A 20,281-nucleotide genomic window follows, 5' to 3' on the forward strand; every position below is an offset into this window, starting at 1 on the left:
ATAAACATTTTAAATGTTTGTACAAGTAGCCGCAAGGAACTGACACTGGATCCTGTTCCATGATGAGCACACAAGGGCGTTGCACGTCGTCGGTAAGGTTGGCAGATTAAGTCGGCATCGATGCAGGCTCGCTGTTGGAGAGTTTTATAAACCTGTTAACATGTGATGTTTAGCGTTGAGGTCCCATTTCAGGTTATTGCTGATGTGTGTGTGCCAAGGAACTTGAAGGATTCTGTTACTGTGATTGGTTGGCTGTTGATGATGATGATAAGGTGCTTTTATTGACTCATGAGTCACCTGAAGGAAAGGACTTTGCCCCCTCATAAAATGTCCCAACTGCCATCTGTTAGCTTCACTCATTGGAAAGCAGGTTGGTCAACATCCCCGCAGACTTCTTCACATTTCGCTCATCGTGGTAAAGGTTACTTATTTGTGTTGCATGAACGGAACGAGGGGAAACCCCGGTGGGCGCAAACGGTGAGAGCTGTAGTATTTCCATAATATTACCATAACCTATAATGTTTTGGTTCTCATGCAGAGATTCTTTGACATGAACGTTCAAAGCAGTATTTGTGCTATAATGAAAAATACTCCTGTTCCTTGCCTTCTGTGTATTTTATAATGTGTACGAGGTTAGGTTTTGTTCATAGGAATCAACTGGTCCTGAACAACTAGTATGGCCCATTGTTGTATTTTTTTCTTTCTAAAATTCATCAATTTATCTTTTAACATTACATTTAAATAAAAAATGTTGCTTCTTCCTGATGGTTGAACAACAGCAACCATATGGATTTTGAAAAATCATATTTTGAAGCCCTTTAAGGTCCCATATTGTAAAAAGTGAGATTTTCATGTCTTTTATATTATAAAGCAGGTTTAAGTGCTATATAAATACTGTTAAACTATAAAAACGCTCAATATACGGAGAAATACACATAGCCCGTATTCAGAAATTGTGCGTTTGTAACAAGCCGTTAGGATTTCTGTCCATTTGTGATGTCACAAATATACAATATTTAGACCATTACACAGTTTTAAACATAAACATTCTAAATGTTTCCCAGTTTATTTCCTGTTGCAGTGGATGTAACTGACATCAGCTGACAGGAAGTAAACATGGACCCAAGCTGTTGCCTAGCAACGCAATTCCGTTGAAATGCACTAAAACGGAGCATTTCAAACAGAGGGTAAATACAGGTATATTCAGACAGACAGTATGAGGAAAATAAAGTTTTTTTTTAACATTACAGCATGTTAACATGTTCTAGTAGAAACACAAAATACACGTATGAACCTGAAAATAAGAACGATATGGGACCTTTAACTCATGTAAGATCTTTATGAATACCCCAAAATTGAAGCATTATAAATATAAATTATATAAGATTCCCTTCTTCATGTTTCAATATATTGAAGCATGTATATTATGTTGTTCAGAAAACATGTTGGGTCTCAATCATGACGAGGTGAGCATAATGACTGATGTGATGCAGCGTTTTAATCCTAATTGTAGTCCTAAACTCCAACAGTGCTGCCAACACTGGAGACTTTGCTGAAGGCGACTCAGAAGCTTTGTATAAAGTTGTTGTAGTAACGTCCTACTTTTTACTCACAGCTGCTACAAGTAAACTTTTACTGGCAAATTTAGGAAAGAAAGACATTTACTACATTTCTCACCACTTCAAATCATTGGTCATGCTGAATAATATATTAGCTGAAACAATAATTCAGAAAAGAGTCGTTTTGGCACATTTCCATTTGACCCTTGTCGACCAGCATCAGGATATCTTTCCTGCTCTTTTTATTTCAACTTTCTTATTGCCTCATCACCTTCTAGATATACAGTATGTACACATTATAAATATATTCAGCACTTTGCTGAGTATGACGCTTGATAAGTTTGTCATATTACTCAAACTCAACGAAGAACATTTTTAATGCTTAACTGGAGTCTTTCGAACATTCTTAAAGCTGTAGTAGGCGTAATTGGAGCAAATATGATTTAAAAAAGTTATTTTTATAAAACGGTTGCTATATCCTGACAGTAGTACATGAAACAGGTAACCTGAAAAAAATCATGTGCCTCTGTGTCCTCCGGTGTCCTCCGGTGCTCCTAACGGCATCTGCAAGATTTCACAGACCGGAGGAAAACAAGCAGTAAGAGCTGATCTGAGGTCTGCTGTCCTGTTCCCAGTCTGATAGTCTGTAGATATGTAGCCTATAAACAAGATGTATTTTTAATAAAATACAGTTGTACCGACAGGATACAGTAGAGCACAGAGACCGTTTCCATGCTGAGAATCGCCTGTGTCTGCCTGTTTATTCATCTGAGGGACGCGGTTATCCCAGCTGGACATCAGATGAGCAGGCGGTCCTTAATGTGGCCAAGGATGCATTCACTACACACTGCTAAAAGAATGTGTTCATATGTGGCCCAGACCACCTCTGAATGTGGTCTGAAAGATCCGATCTCAATGCGTCCTGAGTGTGTTCACACCTGTACTTAAAGCTGTTCACTTGTGATCGCATCACTGAGGACGCATGTTAATACCAGGTCTGAACAGGGCCTAGGATTTAGAAAGACCATGTATCACACACTGTCATCTGATTAACAAGCTTTAATCTGAAATCAACTGAAATACAAAAGATTACTTTTTACATTGTCGTTGTCATTCCACATGGTATTAGTTATGTTTACACTATAACAGTTTGTTCTACCTAGAACTGTTATATTTCCTTCAAACGAATGAACGAATGAAACAAAAGCCGAAATTAATTTCAAACAGCAGAGAGGTGACCGAGCTCTGGTCTCACAATTTAGTTGAGGAGGTTAAAGAAAATGCGATCATCCAGAATTCATTGCAAGACAGTTACATCTAAAACAGTCATCCTCACATTTCATATTAAAGGGGGCATATCATGGAAAACAGTGTTTGTGGACATACATTTGGGTATCTGGAGAGCCCACCAACCCACAGACTGTGAAATAAGACAACCCATTACTACCCATGTTTTTCTCACAAGCCAATCAGAGCAGACTTTGCTTTTTCGGGAGGTGCTCTTAAAGGTCCCATATCATGCTCATTTTCAGGTTCATACTTGTATTTTGTGTTTCTACTAGAACATGTTTACATGCTGTAATGTTAAAAAAAACGTTATTTTCCTCATATTGTCGGTCTCAATATACCTGTATTCACCCTTTGTCTGACACGCTCCGTTTTAGTGCATTGCAACGGAATTGCAATGGAATTGCGTTGCTAGGCAACAGCTTGGGTCCATGTTTACTTCCTGTCAGCTGATGTTATTTACATACACTGCAACAGGAAATAAACTGGGACACATTTAGAATGTTTATGTTTAAAACCATGTCATGGTCTAAATATTGTATTAGACAAATGGACAGAAATCCTAACGGCTTGTTTCAAACGCACAATTTCTGAATACAGGCTGTGTGTATTTCTTCGTATATTGAGGGTTTTGATAGTTTAACAGTATTTATATAGCACTTAAACCTGCTTTATAATATAAAAGACATGAAAATCTCACTTTTTACAATATGGGACCTTTAAAGAGACAGGCGCTAAAACGGAGCGTTTCAGTCAGAGAGTGAATACAGATATATTCAGACAGACAGTATGAGGAAAATAATGTGCTTTTGAACATTACAGCATGTAAACATGTTCTAGTAGAAATACAAGTATGAACCTGAAAATGAGCATGATGTGTCTATTTTAAACTTCAATAGATCTGCACATTTGATAACGAGATTCATGTCTCATGAAGTGCCATCTGACGCCACCCCTACCGATAAGCTTTCACTGGTACCAAATTGTACAAACTTTTTTCAATTTTTTATCATAGTACAGTACTCTAGCAATAAACCCCTCAACTTGAGAATGAATTGTTTCAGATTTAACTATCTAAAAACAAACTGTACATCATTCAGGAGATACTGCACCCTTTCTCTGGCCCAATCCCAATGTGCCCCCTCTAAGGCCTTAAGACCTGAACCCTCCGGGACTTGACTGACTTCACCTGGTAAACGGTCGATTGTGAGAGGCGGCAAGGGCTTGAATTGGTATAAATACGAAAGGGACAGCACTTTGCAGCGACATTATCACGTTACCGTTTTTATTTTACGTATTTTACTGCCCATTTGAACGTCTTCCAGGCTCTTGCCTTACGAGACTAGAGGTAACTTTACGATTTACTTGTTTTTGTCAAACTTTACTAAGCAAAATTAAAAGATCTGTTTGAAACCAGGTGAGGTAGTCTAATACCGCATTCCTCTGATTTCATGTGTTTTTTATGTACCATCTTAAATCCTTAATGGTTCTGTGTAAATGTAATATGCCAGACTGAACACCCATGTGCCGTCCTCTTTGTTTACTTTTTTTTTACGCCTTGGGGCTTCCCCTGGTAACCCTGTGTTTAACGTCACAACACTATGAATTGTGGGTAATTCCCTCAGGCAAATTCTGCAGAAACGCCGACTTACGGAAAGTGTTCATACACTGTCAGAAATAATGTGCTAAGTTTGTACCTTTAGGGGTCCAACAGCTCGTCACTGGGGACCACCCATTGTACCCCTTAACAAGGGTGCATTTTAGTACCCTTACCGTTATGTAAATATGTACCCCATGGCACAAAAATTGACTTAAATGTACTCTTGGAAATGGTACAAATTTGGCCTTTAAGAGGGTGCTGCCCCAGTGACAAGCACTTTGTACCTTATGATGGCAAATCTGTACTCAGTACAACATGAGAAACAGTCAAAAATAATGTTTGCCACATTTATTAACCTGAATCATTACATCGTTAATCAATGACATTTTTTTACACTATTCATATTTAAATCATAAAAGTCATACAATTTATGTTAAAACTGATATAAAAACATCACAAACATATTTTATATCAATACAGAATTTCAAAAATCAGTAAATTCTTTTCTGAATAATGTTAACTATCAATGCAACACAATACAATCTAGCATAACACATTTCATTGAACAATAGCTTTCCCCCCCTTTTTTCTTTCAAAGTTTTTCAGCCACAACTCCCTTCAAAATTTCATTTTTTATTTCTAAGGGTAACATATAACTTATCAACACTTTACAGTACACATTGAGGGACTGAAAGTCTACTTCTTGTCCTGGTTTAATTACACTCCACTGAGGATCAACTGTGACTGTGTATGCATGCAGGGGGGAATCAACGCTGGGACAAGAAGCTTTCAGCATAGAAGCCACAGTGTGTTAATAAGCAAAACAAATATTTGATTAAGAAAATAAGAGGAAGATTCTTTGCATGCAAGTAATCAACAATGAATAGTGTCATTGTATCAGGTAGCACACGCGCCCCATGTTTACGATACACATGACACCTGAAAGATTTGTATAATGTCAAAGTTGACTTCCTGTCATTTAGTCCACAAGTTATACATTTATTAAAGTTAGATTCGTGGGCATTAATTAGACCAATATGTGGGAGCAATTTCATTAAGGTGAAGGTGGTTCTTCTACACCTTGTACGTCTATGCGGTCGTGTCATTTTTAGTAGAGGAGATTGATCATTCGGGTCACGGTGACTGGTAGGGGCTTTTCACCCACCACAGTAAGGTTTGGTACAGTACATTGGAGAAAGGGTAGTGTATTCTTCATGTAGGGTGGGTAAGCCAAGTCAAAATCAAAGGAGGCACAGAAGGCTGCAATTACCCCATCTTCAACTCCTATTCCTCTGCACAGGTCCACAATGTCCACTTTGATCGAAACCGGAACCTTCCCGGTAAAGGCCATCTTCCAGTCAGTGTCATACCAGCTGTGCAGTTGGGTGGGACTTGGAGTGTCATGCTGTTCAAGAAAATAAAAATGTCAGAACAATGGTGAAGATAGCAAGTTATTAAAACAGATCCAGCTTCATGATGAAGACTCCAGACCGTCATTATAGTTTTGCAAATATAGTGTGAAACTGTATGGCAATTTTCTAGTTACAAAAACAAGTGTTTTACCCCAAACCCCTTTCCAGTGGATAATAAGAAGTAACTCCATACCTGTCCCAATGTAACAAACTGGTCGGCCTTCTCTTTAAAGATGTGGGGCAGCAGGATCAGCGCAGCACGGAAGTCAACATCTGTAGGACACAATGACATAAGATTTCAAAGTTTTACAAGATATAGCATCCTGTCAACTTCATTGCACAACTGAAAAGAGTTGATAGAAAGGGGAAATTCATTAATCATTTAACCACATCATCTCAATATTGAAGGACCTGTTAAAACTGTTCTAAAACTTCTTCTTTTCAGTTAAATGAACTGTTACTGTTCCAAGTGCTATTGACTCCTTACATTGACTATGTGCTTTGAACAACTGAAAATTGACTGAACGTACTGTAATTCATATAATTTACCCCCGAGGGTGGTCCTCCACTGTCATACCATTCGTAATCTCTTTTCGCCGCCATAAAAACATCCGCTGCATGACGTCTTTGACCATGGAGGTGTCTGGCTGCATCTTCTCATCCTGTATTTGTAGGACGTGCACATGCCTCTCGATGACGACACGTCCTCACCAATTACAGCAGGCACCTGTTGGGAGTGTCATGCTGGCACCTGTTGGAAATGAAAAATGAGCATGAAAATAGTTCAAACTCACAATGGAAAACATTTTATTCTCATCTGAACTACACTTTTGCAACTACACAGAATTACTGTACGCAGACACTTCCTGTTAAATATCATCATGCACAATAACTTATCTAATAAATGTATGCAGCTAAATAAATCCACTCACTCCTGACACAGATCTGCAAGAGCTTCTTGCAAGAGCTTCTTGCAGCTCCCATAGACTCCATGGCTCTCTTGTGCCCAAACTTCTCCTTTTTACTTCATCTTCATGAATCAAAGGTGCACGCTCTGCTTTGAATTTGTGTACTCTGTTTCTCCATCCACTTGATTGTCTGAAGATAATGCTCTCACACACACACACACACACACACACACACTCTGAGAGAGAGGGAGAGAGAGAGAGGGAAAAGAGTCATTTTTCAAAACCAACAAATATACATTAAGAGAGCAAATAGAACCCATCTTGTACAAAAAGCAAAGTTACTTTACAATGCACCGGTGAGCTAAGAATTAAAAGGATTCAGTGTATATCTTTACATCAATAGCTACCGTGAGAGCAGATTTTTAAAATAATATTTATTTATACTATTCTTGATTTTTACTAAGTTAATGATCGATCCTATCTTTCAGCATTATTAATTGCACTGTTCTACATATTTCTTATTTATTGTCACGGTCTGGAGCTGGGCCCAGAGGCCATTGGACTTTTTTTCTTTTATGAAGAAGATCTTATGTTCATCTTTTTAGTGGTTTATTAGTTCTGTAATTGTGACTTTGGTTTCTTGGATTGGTGTTTTCTTTTCTATTCATTCATTCTAGTGTTTTCTGTTATATTTTGAAATTCACACCTCTTGTGTCTTGTCTGGTTTTACTTCCAGCCTTTGTTTGTTCTCTTCCATTTTAATGCCTGTCTGCCCCACCCTTGATCTGTCACACCTTCAATCACCCTGCTTCCCTGGTGTATTCAGTTTCTGTGCAACCTTTGTTTCTCTGTCAGTTTGTCGTTGTTCCTCATGTGTGTGGTGTTACACCTTAGAGAGTCTGTTTTTCCAGTGTTTTGTTTTCCTAGACAATCTTTTGTCACTTTACTTTGCGGATTGTTTTTTTTGTTACCTATTTGCCTGGATCAGCATCTGTAAGTTTTTCCTTTATTAAAATAATTTGAACTCCCTGCGTTTCCCGGCTGTGCTGTGCTCTGCTCTGCTCTGCTCTGCTCTGCTCTGCAACCCCGGCCCTCTGCCGGAGTTTCCCGGCTCTGTCTCTGCTCTGCCCCCCGGGGCCTTTTTTTTCCAGTGTTTTATTTTCCTAGACAGTCTTTTGTCACTTTACTTTGTGGATAGGTTTTTTGTTACCTGCTTGTCTGTAAGTGCTTGTCTTCACTGCTTTGCTCCCCGCTTTGCTTTAATTTTTTCGTTGCAATGCTTGTCTTTCCCTACAACATTTTTGGAAAGCGGGTCCTGGATACTTAGAAATCACTGCGAGTTTAATTTATGAAAGAAACTGAAGGCTACCACTATCTTAAAAAACAACCTGTTTTACTTTGTGAGCGTGGCCTATCAGCAGCACAAGCCTGTACAGGTGCTTGGCTGAAGCTAATCAGCAGCAACATTCCTCCCTTCACCACAGATGACTAGCACAAACTTCTACAGAAGACTGCAGTGCTGGAAACAAAAAATCACTAAGTGAATGTGGAGGTGAATGGACTATGCGGAAATGAAACCACTATACTGACTCAAAACAGTAAACAGGAACAGGCTAACAGAAAACTAATTAGCACCACCAAGAATCAAGAGGGCTGTGTACAGGGCAATAAATCAACTAGTAGTCCTTCCTGGAACTCTCTTGGTGCAAAGCCAAAGCGTAAAATCATGTCATGGAAATGGGAGGAACCCAGCACCCTCAGATATGTGATGCGACCGGCTGGCCTGCATTAGCATCCGGGCATAGTGACTCATCAACCCCTGTACAAAGTAAGGTCCAACCGTGGACAACTGTGAAAGGAAGGATGCGTAATAAACCTCCCCAACAAACAAGTTTGCAACTGGAGAAAAGATTTGCGAATTTCAGAATCAGAAATACTTTATTGATCACTGGGGGGAAATTACGTTAGAAATATAAATATAACCTAGAGATATTAAAAGAAAATATAAATGTCACGGTCTGGCGCTGTGCCCAGGAGTCATTGGACCTTTTTCTTTGTTAAGAAGATCTACTGTCAGATTATTGCAGGAAAACAGGTTGGACCGAAACACAGGTAGTGATGAGGAGATGGCCGAAGGAGGGTTAAAATATACAATTATTTTTAATTATAGGCAGCTTTTTTTTTATAGCATTATCAACACGGCAATCCAAAGTGCTTTACACAAACACTCAAGAACATTGCAACAAAGTGCAAAAGAACATTAAAGGTCCCATATCGTGCTCATTTTCAGGTTCATACTTTTTTATTTTATGTCTACTAGAACATGTTTACATGCTGTAATGTTCAAAAAACCTTTTAATTTCCTCATACGGTCTGCCTGAATATACCTGTATTTACACTCCGTCTGAAACGTTTGTTTTAGCGCATTTCAACGGAATTGCAATGGAATTGCGTTGCTAGGCAACAGTGTGGGTCCATGTTTACTTCCTGTCAGCTGATGTTATTTACATACACTGCAACAGGGAATAAACTGGGACACATTTAGAATGTTCACTTTTAAAACCGTGTGATGATCTCTATATTGTATATTTGTGACATCACAAATGGACAGAAATCCTGATGGCTTGTTTCAAACGCACAATTTCTGAATACGGGCTGTGTGGATTTCTCCATGTGTTGAGCGTTTCCATAGTTTAACAGTATTTATATAGCACTTAAACCTGCTTTATAATATAAAAGACATGACAATCTCACTTTTTACAATATGGGACCTTTACGACATAATTAAAACAGTCATAAAAGCATAAAAACGTTACAGATTAAAAATTAAAAACAAAATATTGTGCAGTCACAATATCAAGGATTCTTTCTGCCAGATCAGATACCATATCTTTGGGAAAACAGAGTACTTTGGTGTCTTTACTCCCAATGCTTTTCACATCTTTAACAGCATCACCATCCACAATCAGAGTTTGAGGCCCAGTTGTTAGCTTTCCCCTGCAGCCTTTTACCTTCAGAGTTGCATTTGGTTCTTACCCTGTGTGACCGTTGAGATTATCCAGGGCATCAGATCGAGATCCAGGGTCCTGCAACATTATTTTCTGTATTTATTCATTTCCTTGCAGGAGGAGTGGGAGGGCATAGGGGCTGGATTGGAATTAGTTACTTATTTTAGTTATTCAGTCTTGGATCAGTGTCGCACCCAAATGATTTATGTACACAGTTTAGAAAAGAGTTGATGAAATGTGGAGGACTGGTTGCTTCACCATATCATGGTGGAGGAATTATGAGTCAAACATTAAAGAGTGTGTCTTGTCTCTACAGATGGCCGTGTTTGGCAGAGCACTACTTCAGATGGTGGCTGTTGTCGGTGTGATCAGCCTGCTGACATTCTATTTTATGATATTCCACAACTGTCCTGGAGAGCTAACCCAAGAGGTTCCCGCTACACAAAAACTGAGGTAAAGCCCACTTTGTGTGCTATCCCCTCCTTATTTATACCTTAAACAGTCTGACAGTGTTTTACACGGCATTTCCAGTGAGTTGTAGTTGGTTCTGTGAACGTGGAAAGCGGAGGCTTGTTTCTCAGTGGATTTGACATCTATGAAGGTTAAAAAAAAATAGCTCATGCTGAGTTGAGTTATGAACAGTAAAACTACAAGTACATTTCAGAGGTCAAAAATGTCTGTGCTTGTAGTTGATGAGAAACAAACCTTCGCTCTCCATGGTCACTCATTTCTAAATCAATTCAATTGAATGATGGTGTTTATTGGAATACACAGGCATACATTTGTACTAACTAACTAATACATTGTAGTTGTTCACAAAGCAGAGAATAGAATTGTTCCTTCACGACTTCCCATATCACCCCCAGTCTTTCCAGGTTGCAACCCCCAAGTCAGCTTCCTCCACCTGGTCCGTGCACCTGTCCTAAGGGCGCAGTGCTCCTCAAAGATCAATTCCCTAAGGATCAGTACGAGGAGCTGGTGAAACGCAGAGCCAAGGAGTTCCAACAACACAAAACCAGGTAGCGGAAGGACGGATTGATGAACGCTAGAAGCTTTCGTTGAAGTCGGGAAGTTAGAACTAATCAATACTTGTCCAGGGAAACAGAGAAGGGATTTTATATGAAAAAAAACTTTGGAAGATATCCAATTGATTTGATTAATTTTAGATAGACTACATACTAGGGCTGTCAATCGATTAAAATATTTAATAGTGATTAATCGCCAAAGGGAGATTTGTGAAGTATGTAATACTCTTATCAACATGGGAGTGGGCAAATACGCTGATTTATGCAAATGTATGTATATATTTATTATTGGAAATCAATTAACAACAAAAAATGACAGATATTGTCCAGAAGCCCTCACAGGTACTGCATTTAGCATAAAACAATATGCTCTAATCATAACATGTCAAACTGCAGCCCAACAGGCAACAACAGCTGTCAGTGTGTCAGTGTGCTGACTTGACTATGACTTGCCCCAAACTGCATGTGATTATCATAAAGTGGGCATGTCTGTAAAGGGGAGACTCGTGGGTACCCATAGAACCCATTTACATTCACTGATCTGGAGGTCAGAGGTCAAGGGACCTCTTTGAAAATGGACATGCCAGGGTTTTTCTCGCCAAAATTTGGCGTTCCTTCGCGACAAGCTAGTATGACACCAATGGATTCCTTATGTTTTCTAGTTTTTTCAAAAATATGTAACCTGACTTAACTTTGGCTTTACTCCATTGCAATGTCCTCCAACTGTGGAAGGCCAATAAAATATGCACAAGCGCACGTACCCGCTAAGTAAGTTTTTAATGTGACTCATCTCTAGCTCTACCTGTTGTTTGCACCTGTTGGTTATAAACCGTAAACCTTTGGCATCTGATAAGCATTCAAACTTTTTTTTATGAGTTACTCGAGCCCTCTTCCTGGATCATATTTCATTGTCTCTCTGGTATGTGAAGCAACATGCCCCCACCAACACAGCCCTCTTGCTTGCTTTGTAGGTCAAGCAGCTCTTTGTTACTTCTTTGAGAATACTGTATATGAGTTTAACTACCATGGTGATACCTGTCTGCACAACCCCCCCAACCCAACCCCATCCCATCTCCCCAACAGGACGACGTCTGCATTATCCAGACTGCTGTTTGCTTCACCTAACTCTCCACTGCAGTATCCTATCCAGGGCTTTAAAGTACGGCCTTTGACCTCCACTCTAATACCAGGTATGCTGCACTCTATCTATATATATATATATATACACATATATATACATATATGTATATATGTATATATGTGTGTATATATATATATGTATATGTGTATATATATATACATATATATATATATGTATATATGTGTGTATATATATATAAATGTATATATATATGTATATGTGTATATATATATATATATATACACATATATACATTGTAGTGTAATGTAAAAACTTCAAATAAAAATGCTTTCTGAGCTATATATATATATATATATATACAATATGACACAGTAGTACATTGGAGAAGGTTGGGTTCATATGGGAACATACCATGGAAAATAATGCTGTATCATTCAGGGAGATAACATTCCAAAACTAGAACGGCATTCGTAGAGCGCAGACCTCCAGCAAGGTGCACGACTTTAAAAACAGATCACAGCTCCCAGCTGGCGGTACCGTGAGTTGGCCGGCTTATTATCAACATGGTGTGTTTCCGTGTAACGTATCGGCGGATGCCTCTCTCATTCAGCAGCCTTGTTATGTCTGTATAACGTTACACTACGTTGTCTCTCATCCCGTCATCTACCGCCTTTTTTCTTTTTCACCGCGGGCGGCCAGCGGCTCCACACACATCCACTCACGTATCTCTCTGCTCGAAGAAGGAGGAAAAAGGCGGGGTCATGCGTCATCAACACGTCATCAGTTACACTGCGCACGTGTCATACCCTGTGGTCTTAATGCTAAGGCTGATCGGAATTCTTAAAAAAATTCCTGAATCTGGATCATGATCTGAATCGCCACCAAAATGTAATGGATTATTCATTGTGCTACACCCCACCCCTCCAAAAAATGTCATTCAAATCCAACGCAATCTTTTGGAGTAATCCCGCTGAAGGAAGGAAGGAAGGAAGGTTTTCTTTTTGTCTTATTAGTGCAGGTTTAAGCCGATCTTTTCCAAAGCCTAACTAAATAGTTTTGTTGTCTCAGCCTAACCACGCCAATCTTTTCCAAAACCTAACTAAGTAGTTTTATTTTAAAAAGACCAGTGCAGAAATTGACACGTGCGTCACGTGTTGCTGAACATTCGTAGGAAAACACACGGAAAATTTGTTGTTGAAAGTCGTGCTGTGTCATGAAAAAAAAGGAAAATTCATGTCTATGTACACGAATCAAATAGATAAAATGTCAAGACTATTTCACGAACTGCCGTGAGACTGTGTGGAAACAGCACAGGAGCTAAGCACCAAGACCCTTTTTGCTTGGCAGCACAGTTAGGGGTGTATTTCACCCTTTGAGGGTGCTTTGAGAATTACACTTTTTTATATTCTTTGTTTTCTTTTCGTCTTTTTCGTGCAGGATTAGCGGCCACAAAAGCCACGCAATCCTTTTATGAATTTGCCCCTGAGAGGGCAGAATCAGGGTAGAGTGACCGGAGACGGGACGCTGGATGGGGATTTTTTTAGCAGTTTAACAGGAGGAAGTGTCCTGTTGTAAAAGTAAACAAAGCCATGTATGTCCTTTTTATAAAAGTATGAATGCAAGAGGTCATTTTGATTTCAGGTTTAGCCTTGCATGCGGGACAAAGAAGCAGCTACAAGGTTGGTGTAATCTCATAGATGCAAATGGATGTACTGGTCACCCAGATCAACCTGGTAGGATGGTGGTGTTTAATTGGTGCATACAAGATGGCTGCATTCACAACACAGTATATTGGACATACTACATATAAATTATAATAAACTTAAAGGAAAATCACTGTGTATTCCAAGCGGGCATATTTTCCATAATAGTGGAGCTGATACTGGAAAAATCATGCAAATAGTGATACAAGCACCAAATTTGGAATGATGATTCCAGAGGGGACACTTAGCATGAACGACTGGCCACTTGAAAATCCCAGATGGCCGCCATTTTTCACGATGGCCGCCAAATTGACCTGTCGATAATGGTTTCTCTCATAGAAATTCATCTACTTGGTCTAGTAGGGGATCAGTAGTCCAAAGTTTCCTTCCCTGAAAGACCGGATAAGCAGGAATATGACAAAGCTCCATATCCAACACCAGGTGCTAGAACTGGAACTGTGGACTCTCAAGCCGCAAAAACCCCAAAGCAAACTCAGCAGACAGCCAGAAAGTAAGAAAAAACTTATTGGACGATGTTAAAGCTGTAAAAATTAGATCAAGCATACCAGAAAACGTATAACTCTACATCACACATTCAAATTGACCAAGTACATGCATTTCCTTAAGAAAAACATTCTCCGCGAGTAAATTTCACAGCCGTCTTGAAAAATGGCTGCCATATTGAAGTTAAAAATGTTAAAAACCATCAAAATTACATCCAGCATGCCAGAAAACATATAATTTGACACCAAGATCACTCAAATCGATCAAGTAGATGAATTTCTATGAGAGAAATCATTATCAGCAGGTTAATTTGGTGGCCATTTTGAAAAATGGCCGCTATCTTGGATTTTCAAGTGGCCAAACGTTTATATTTGCTTAGTGACCCCTCGGCAATCATCATGCCAAATTTGGTGCTTGTATCACTATTTTCACGATTTGATTGAAAAATGGATGTTATCCGCTCCACTAATAAATGTAACCACTGTGGGTCATGCAAACTTTGCACCCGCTACCTTCGTTGTAGAGATTCAGGGAAACGAGGACTTGTGCAAAACAACGTATGTCAGGGAAAGCTGCATGAGCTTCCTACAGCTCTCTTTATAAACAAAATTTTTTCATGAATTAACTGTTGTCTGACTGAGTGTTAGTATAAAGTTAGTGTAAATGGTCACATTTATGGGAAATATGCCAGGTTGAAATAGATTAGGTATTTTCCTTTAGTGAAGATAACACATTTGAAGACGGAATGTCAGAATTAAAGAGTTTATATTCATGTTTTCATAGAAATAATGCCTCAGTTTATGCTAATATTGCAAAGGCTGATGCTTGATTTTCTATCAATGTACAGCAGCCATCTTTGTGTAAAACCTCACTGAAACGAGTTCAGGGCCTGAAACTGCTTCAAAAGATGCACATGAGTTTGATTTTAAAAGCCATGTGAGTTTTATTTTGAATTTCATCATCCAAATATTTTTTGGTATGATATTTTCCAATAATATTTATCTCCCCAATACTTTTATAATTGCCAAAATGTTACATCTTTTTCCGATTGTCCAAATTTAAAGTTGATTAATACTATGGCAGAACGGGACTATGAATAAGACTACTTAATCGGCATTGGCTCGGTCACACCAGCATTTAAAGCGGCAACATTTTGCATGTAGTCCTGGCTCCACCCACATCCAGCGCATCAAACGTGCTACATTCAGGACAAGTGGGAACTTTGGGTGCTTGCCAATGTCCTATGTATTTAACTTGCTGCATTTAAGACCCTAGCATGCATTTCCTATTCATTCATTAAAAAAAAAAAAAATGCACAAAACTGGCAGATCTGACTGCAGACGCCAGGGTGTGAAGCTGGGTGTGAATTATCTGAGTAAAGTTCTTGCAGCTCCACTTGTCTCCCTTTTCCTGAATAGCCTGTTGGTGGTTCTTCTTCTTCTTCTTCTTCTTCTTTTGACCCCTTTTCAGTAAAACTTTTTTTGAATGAAATGATGACTAAAATGCCAAGCGGGGGAGGGGTGGGGGAGTCAAAGGCACAATAAAAAGCAAAAAGAAGAAGAAGTTTGGGGAGCTATTGTTTAGGCATATGACTAGTGCTAGCCATGGGTGGATTATGAGACAATGGGCCCTTCTGCACAGACACGCAAAAGGCCCCACCACCCCTCCTACAAAGGAGCAAGACACTCAGTTTTTTAGCCACTTTTTGTAGTAGTTTTGTGTCTCTTTATTATGCATCTCTCTGTGGGTTTGTGTGTGTTTGTGGTCGTTTTGTGTCTCTTTGTAGTAGTTTTGTGTTTCTGTGTAATAGTGTTTTGTCTCTTTGTGGTTGTTTTGCCTCATCTCATAGTCATGAGACTCTTTGTGTCTCTTTGTAGTAGTTTTGTGTCTCTTTGTAGTAGTTTTGTGTCTCTTTGTGGTTGTTTTGTGTTTCTTTGTAATAGTGTTTTGTGTCTTTGTGGTTGTTTTGCCTCTTCTCATAGTCATCTGTCTCTTTGTGTCTCTTTTTAGCAGTTGTGTGTCTCTTTGTGGTTGATTTTTCCCCTAATTTAGCGGTTAGCTTGCCAGCAAGACCTGCCAGTGTTCACTGTATCAAGCTTCTAGAACCAAATATTTCACAAAAACATCCAAATGAATTTTTTGCTGTACCATTCTCTGGTGTGGCCGAGCCTTTCAGCGTAACCTGACCGTAAGGGCAGTGTTGTAGCTCTCCCTGTTCTTGCAGACTTTGCTAGCTGCAAACACCGAGCCCTACGCAGTGACCCTTCTGCTCTTTCCTGCACAGACAGAAGAGCCTGACCTTGCTTTCTCAGATACTTTGATCTGATTTTGTTGCTGTGGTGTGGGGATCGCTTTCTTTTATCTTGGGAAGTGAAAAAATAATAATAAAAAAAAACAACAACAATAAAATGATCATTGACAGATTCCTTATAGAAAGAAACAAATGGATACTAATAGCCTAGTGTCTAAAACAAACTGTTTTGCTTTGCTTGTCATTGTGCAGGTATGTGTACTTCGAGTGCTCTGTAGTTTATTCAGGTGTGTCTACTCTAGGTGTCCTTGAATGTGTCCAAAGGGGTCCTGACCACAGAGGTTCCAGCTGAAGGAGTGAAGGTCCAAGGTGAGACTCCGATATCAGAATGTAGTCGTGGTTCTTGACTGAATATGTCTGATTTGTGAAAGCCTATAAGCAAACAATAGCTGATGATAGTTGGTGTTGTGCTGTTTGTTAATGGTCGACTTGGCCAGGTTAAAAATGAGAACATATGTGTCATTCCTAAAATGTATTCATTAGAGCAGGGGTCAGCAACCTGCGGCTCCGGAGCCACATGCAGCTCTCTAGGCCCTCTCCAGTGGCTCACTGTGGATTTTTTAAAAATGGAAATGAATAACTGTTTTTTGTTTACATTTTCATTTTTCATTTTTATTTATCATTGTTGTAGGTCTATGGTACGACGATGCGATGGAGTATTAGGGCCACATTGAGGAAAAACAATTAATCGGAGATTTTGAGAATAAAGTAATAAGTTCACGAGAAAAAAAGTCGTAATATTATGAGAATAAAGTCATAATATTATAAAGTATTAATTTATAATGTTATAAATGTGTATGTGTATGTATATGTTCTCGTAAAGTTTCGACTTTAGTCTTGTAATATTACGACTTTTTTCTCGTAAAGTTATGACTTTAGTCTCGTAATGTTACGAATTTCTTTCTCGTAAAGTTTCGACTTTAGTCTCGTAATATTACGACTTTTTTTCTCGTAAAGTTATGACTTTATTCTCGTAATATTACGACTTTTTTCTCGTAAAGTTATGACTTTAGTCTCGTAATATTAGGACTTTATTCTGGAAATCTCAGACTTTTTTTCCCCTCATTGTGGCCCTCATACTCCGTAGTACATTTGCATTTTGGGCCTCACTGCATTAGACTTATATACTATATACTTAGATTATAAGCTGTGTTACCTACATCACAATGCTCAAATGTTTTGCGACGCCAGACACATTTTTATTTATTTATTTTTGCCTAAAATGGCTCTTTTGATAGTAAAGATTGCTGACCCCTGCATTAGAGTGAAAAAATGGGGTCGGAACCCAGCCCATACCCACACCTTTAAATGTAATATGAAACAGTCAAACGAATGTCATGTGGAGGTGTTTGGAAGTTGATGATTAAACAGCTGTTGTTTGACTATTGTGACAATCTTGTTGATGTCAGGTGATGGTGAGACCAGACTGATTATTGAGTCAAGCAGCCCGGTGATCCTCAACTACCTGCTGACTAAAGTGTCCTATACCAGCACTGTTTACCATATACACACCGGAGACCTCGGTATGCCTCTAACAAACTGAAACTGAGCTAGAAAACAGAATCTTTATGTACAAAATATCTTCTTGGCAGGAATGAAATGCACAACATTAAGTGCATAAATCATGATACAGTAAATGGAATCAAAAATAATTAGTGCAGTTGTGCAATGTTTTGCACAGCTATGTGTGCATAAATGTGTGTTTCTCTGTGTTTAATTTTCAATGAGAATTAGTGCAGTGAGTTACTGTGGAACATGTTTGTGTATCGTTCTCAGGTCCTGTTGAGACCTGGTATTAACATGCGTCCTCAGTGATCGGATCACAAGTGAACAGCTCTAAGTACGTCTGTTCACACCTGGCATTAGAATGCGTCTCCACATGTGTCTTCAGTGACCACTTGTGATCCGATCTCACTTCCCCGCTCTATATTCAAATAAACACGTAGTAAACACACGGCTAATACAGCAGCCGTTGTGACGTAATACTACATGAGTGTCAGTAGTAATATCCTACATATTTGTGAATTCTGGTACATTGTAATAACATCAAAATAAAAGGTTGTTGTACCGACGGTCCCCGGGGACCTCTGCGCCGCCGGTACCGCTGCTTTTGCCAGACAACAGCGGGTGACAGCGCTCCAGAGAGCCGGGGAGGACAGAGAACAGGCGGGCGGTCGGGTCTCAGCTCCGCACAAAGCAGCGGAAGAAAAACCGACACATCTGCGTTGCGTGGCGGCTGCGGCGTGTGGCACCTGCGTGATTCATACGTTGCATGTTCACACCAGCTGCGTTTCTGCAGCTGCTGGCGTCGGCCCTTTCTTTCTACATAGAGTTTGCCTTTCATAATGGCCATTTCATTTCATTATAAATATCATTTATATTTATTTTAGACGGAGAAAGGTTAAGAAACGTGTGGTAAATTGTAAATAATAGTAATAATCCACAATTAAAAACACGTACTATATTCATTCATGGAGCTCTCCAAGTCACTGCATGTTCTGCAACGCTGTCCGGCACATATTTCAGAATAAAAGCCTCGTGTTGAAGCTGAAGTAGGCGAGATTGGAGCAAATGCGATTAAAAAAAGTTATTTTTATAAAACGGTTGCTATATCGTGACAGTAGTACATGAAACAGGTAACCTGAAAAAAAATCATGTGTCAATCCTCTGTGTCCTCCGGTGCTCCTAACGGCATCTGCAAGATTTCACTTACCAGAGCAAAGCAAGCAGTAAGAGTATGTATTACTAGTATAACACAGTTTAGCTCTCCTTTTCTGCTTTTAGCACACTTCCAGTTTGAGGACCATGAAGCCGTGTTTCCCATTACCATCAAACAGCCCCGCCTGCCAGTCCTGTACGACATGGGAACAGGTAGGAGTGCACTGATCATGGTGGTCTGGGTAAACAGCTTTGAACTAGTTTTATATTGTGGCTTGCAGTCACTGTGGAGTCTATATTGATGTGTTATACGTGGTGATGCTTTATTCTGCTGTTGATTGTGTAAGAAGTGGCAGGCTTTTTAAATTCTGTGGCTTAAAAATGCTCGTTGCACCCTCTGTGGTGTCCATAGACATTTTAGTTATCGTCTGTCATTTTTGTCTGAGTTTTTCTTCTTCTCTGGTTAATTCTCATGAGGTTACACAGATGAAGGTGATTTGTATATTATGTAACTGATAATCCGTTGGATAATGAAAAAACAAAAACAATCACTTTGAATTTCTTTCTTTAAAGGGACTGTTTGTAACTTCTTACACGAATAAATCAATCCGGGTCGGTGTACCATGCGCGCTCACGTGTGGCTACGCTGTTCAGACTCAGACTCCAACACAAACTACAACCAAAACCTCTTGGTTGTATCCAGTGAAGCCCGTCTGTTAAACAGTGTTGGCCAAGGTCGGAGGGGGAGACCGTGGCTTTGGTCTCCAGGACTGGAGTCTCTGCTGTACTCTGCTCCTCTGCCTGCCTTCACTCACACACTGCGCTTGTTCTCGCGCTTTCGCTCCGCTCTCATGTGCAAACGCGCACTTACTACACACTGCAGAAGAGTTAGTGTAGCTCTGAGAATATCTAGTGAATGTACAGTGGACGTTTGTTCAGAAATAACTGCTGCAGCTCCTCCAGACCAACAGAGGTTTCCCGTGTCTTGTGAAATGACGGGGCTCCGCAGAGAGAAACGTTATCGTCTCCGACCAAAACTCCGGTGTCTCCCCTGTTCCTTCCGGCCGCCGTCGGGAGGCTGAGGCAGGAAAAGCCAACACTAGGATCAGCATTGATTCATGGAGAGACCTTCGTCTGGTCAGCTAACATTACTGCCAAGCAGCTGAAATATAGAGTGATATTGTGCTTTTAGCTGACGTGTGTC

The 20,281-nt window shown here is 39.6% G+C and overlaps 1 protein-coding gene across 2 annotated transcripts in view; it reads left to right on the forward strand.

The window, feature by feature from the left end:
• LOC141781497 (beta-1,4 N-acetylgalactosaminyltransferase 2-like) overlaps positions 1 to 20,281 on the forward strand; it is a 49,016-nt gene that overhangs the window by 19,888 nt on the left and 8,847 nt on the right. Inside the window, exons 1-8 of one of the 2 annotated variants that reach the window (XM_074657303.1) lie at positions 7,598 to 7,759; positions 10,091 to 10,227; positions 10,641 to 10,793; positions 11,883 to 11,989; positions 13,543 to 13,580; positions 16,662 to 16,728; positions 17,829 to 17,942; positions 19,204 to 19,290. In XM_074657303.1, the coding sequence (XP_074513404.1) occupies positions 10,091 to 10,227; positions 10,641 to 10,793; positions 11,883 to 11,989; positions 13,543 to 13,580; positions 16,662 to 16,728; positions 17,829 to 17,942; positions 19,204 to 19,290 (703 nt within the window). In that variant the 5' untranslated portion in view covers positions 7,598 to 7,759. Of the gene's footprint in view, positions 1 to 7,597; positions 7,760 to 10,090; positions 10,228 to 10,640; positions 10,794 to 11,882; positions 11,990 to 13,542; positions 13,581 to 16,661; positions 16,729 to 17,828; positions 17,943 to 19,203; positions 19,291 to 20,281 lie in introns of those variants that run through there. The other variant, XM_074657302.1, reaches the window with a different exon arrangement.

This window comes from Sebastes fasciatus, chromosome 13 (assembly GCF_043250625.1).
Source record: "Sebastes fasciatus isolate fSebFas1 chromosome 13, fSebFas1.pri, whole genome shotgun sequence".
NCBI lineage: Eukaryota > Metazoa > Chordata > Actinopteri > Perciformes > Sebastidae > Sebastes > Sebastes fasciatus.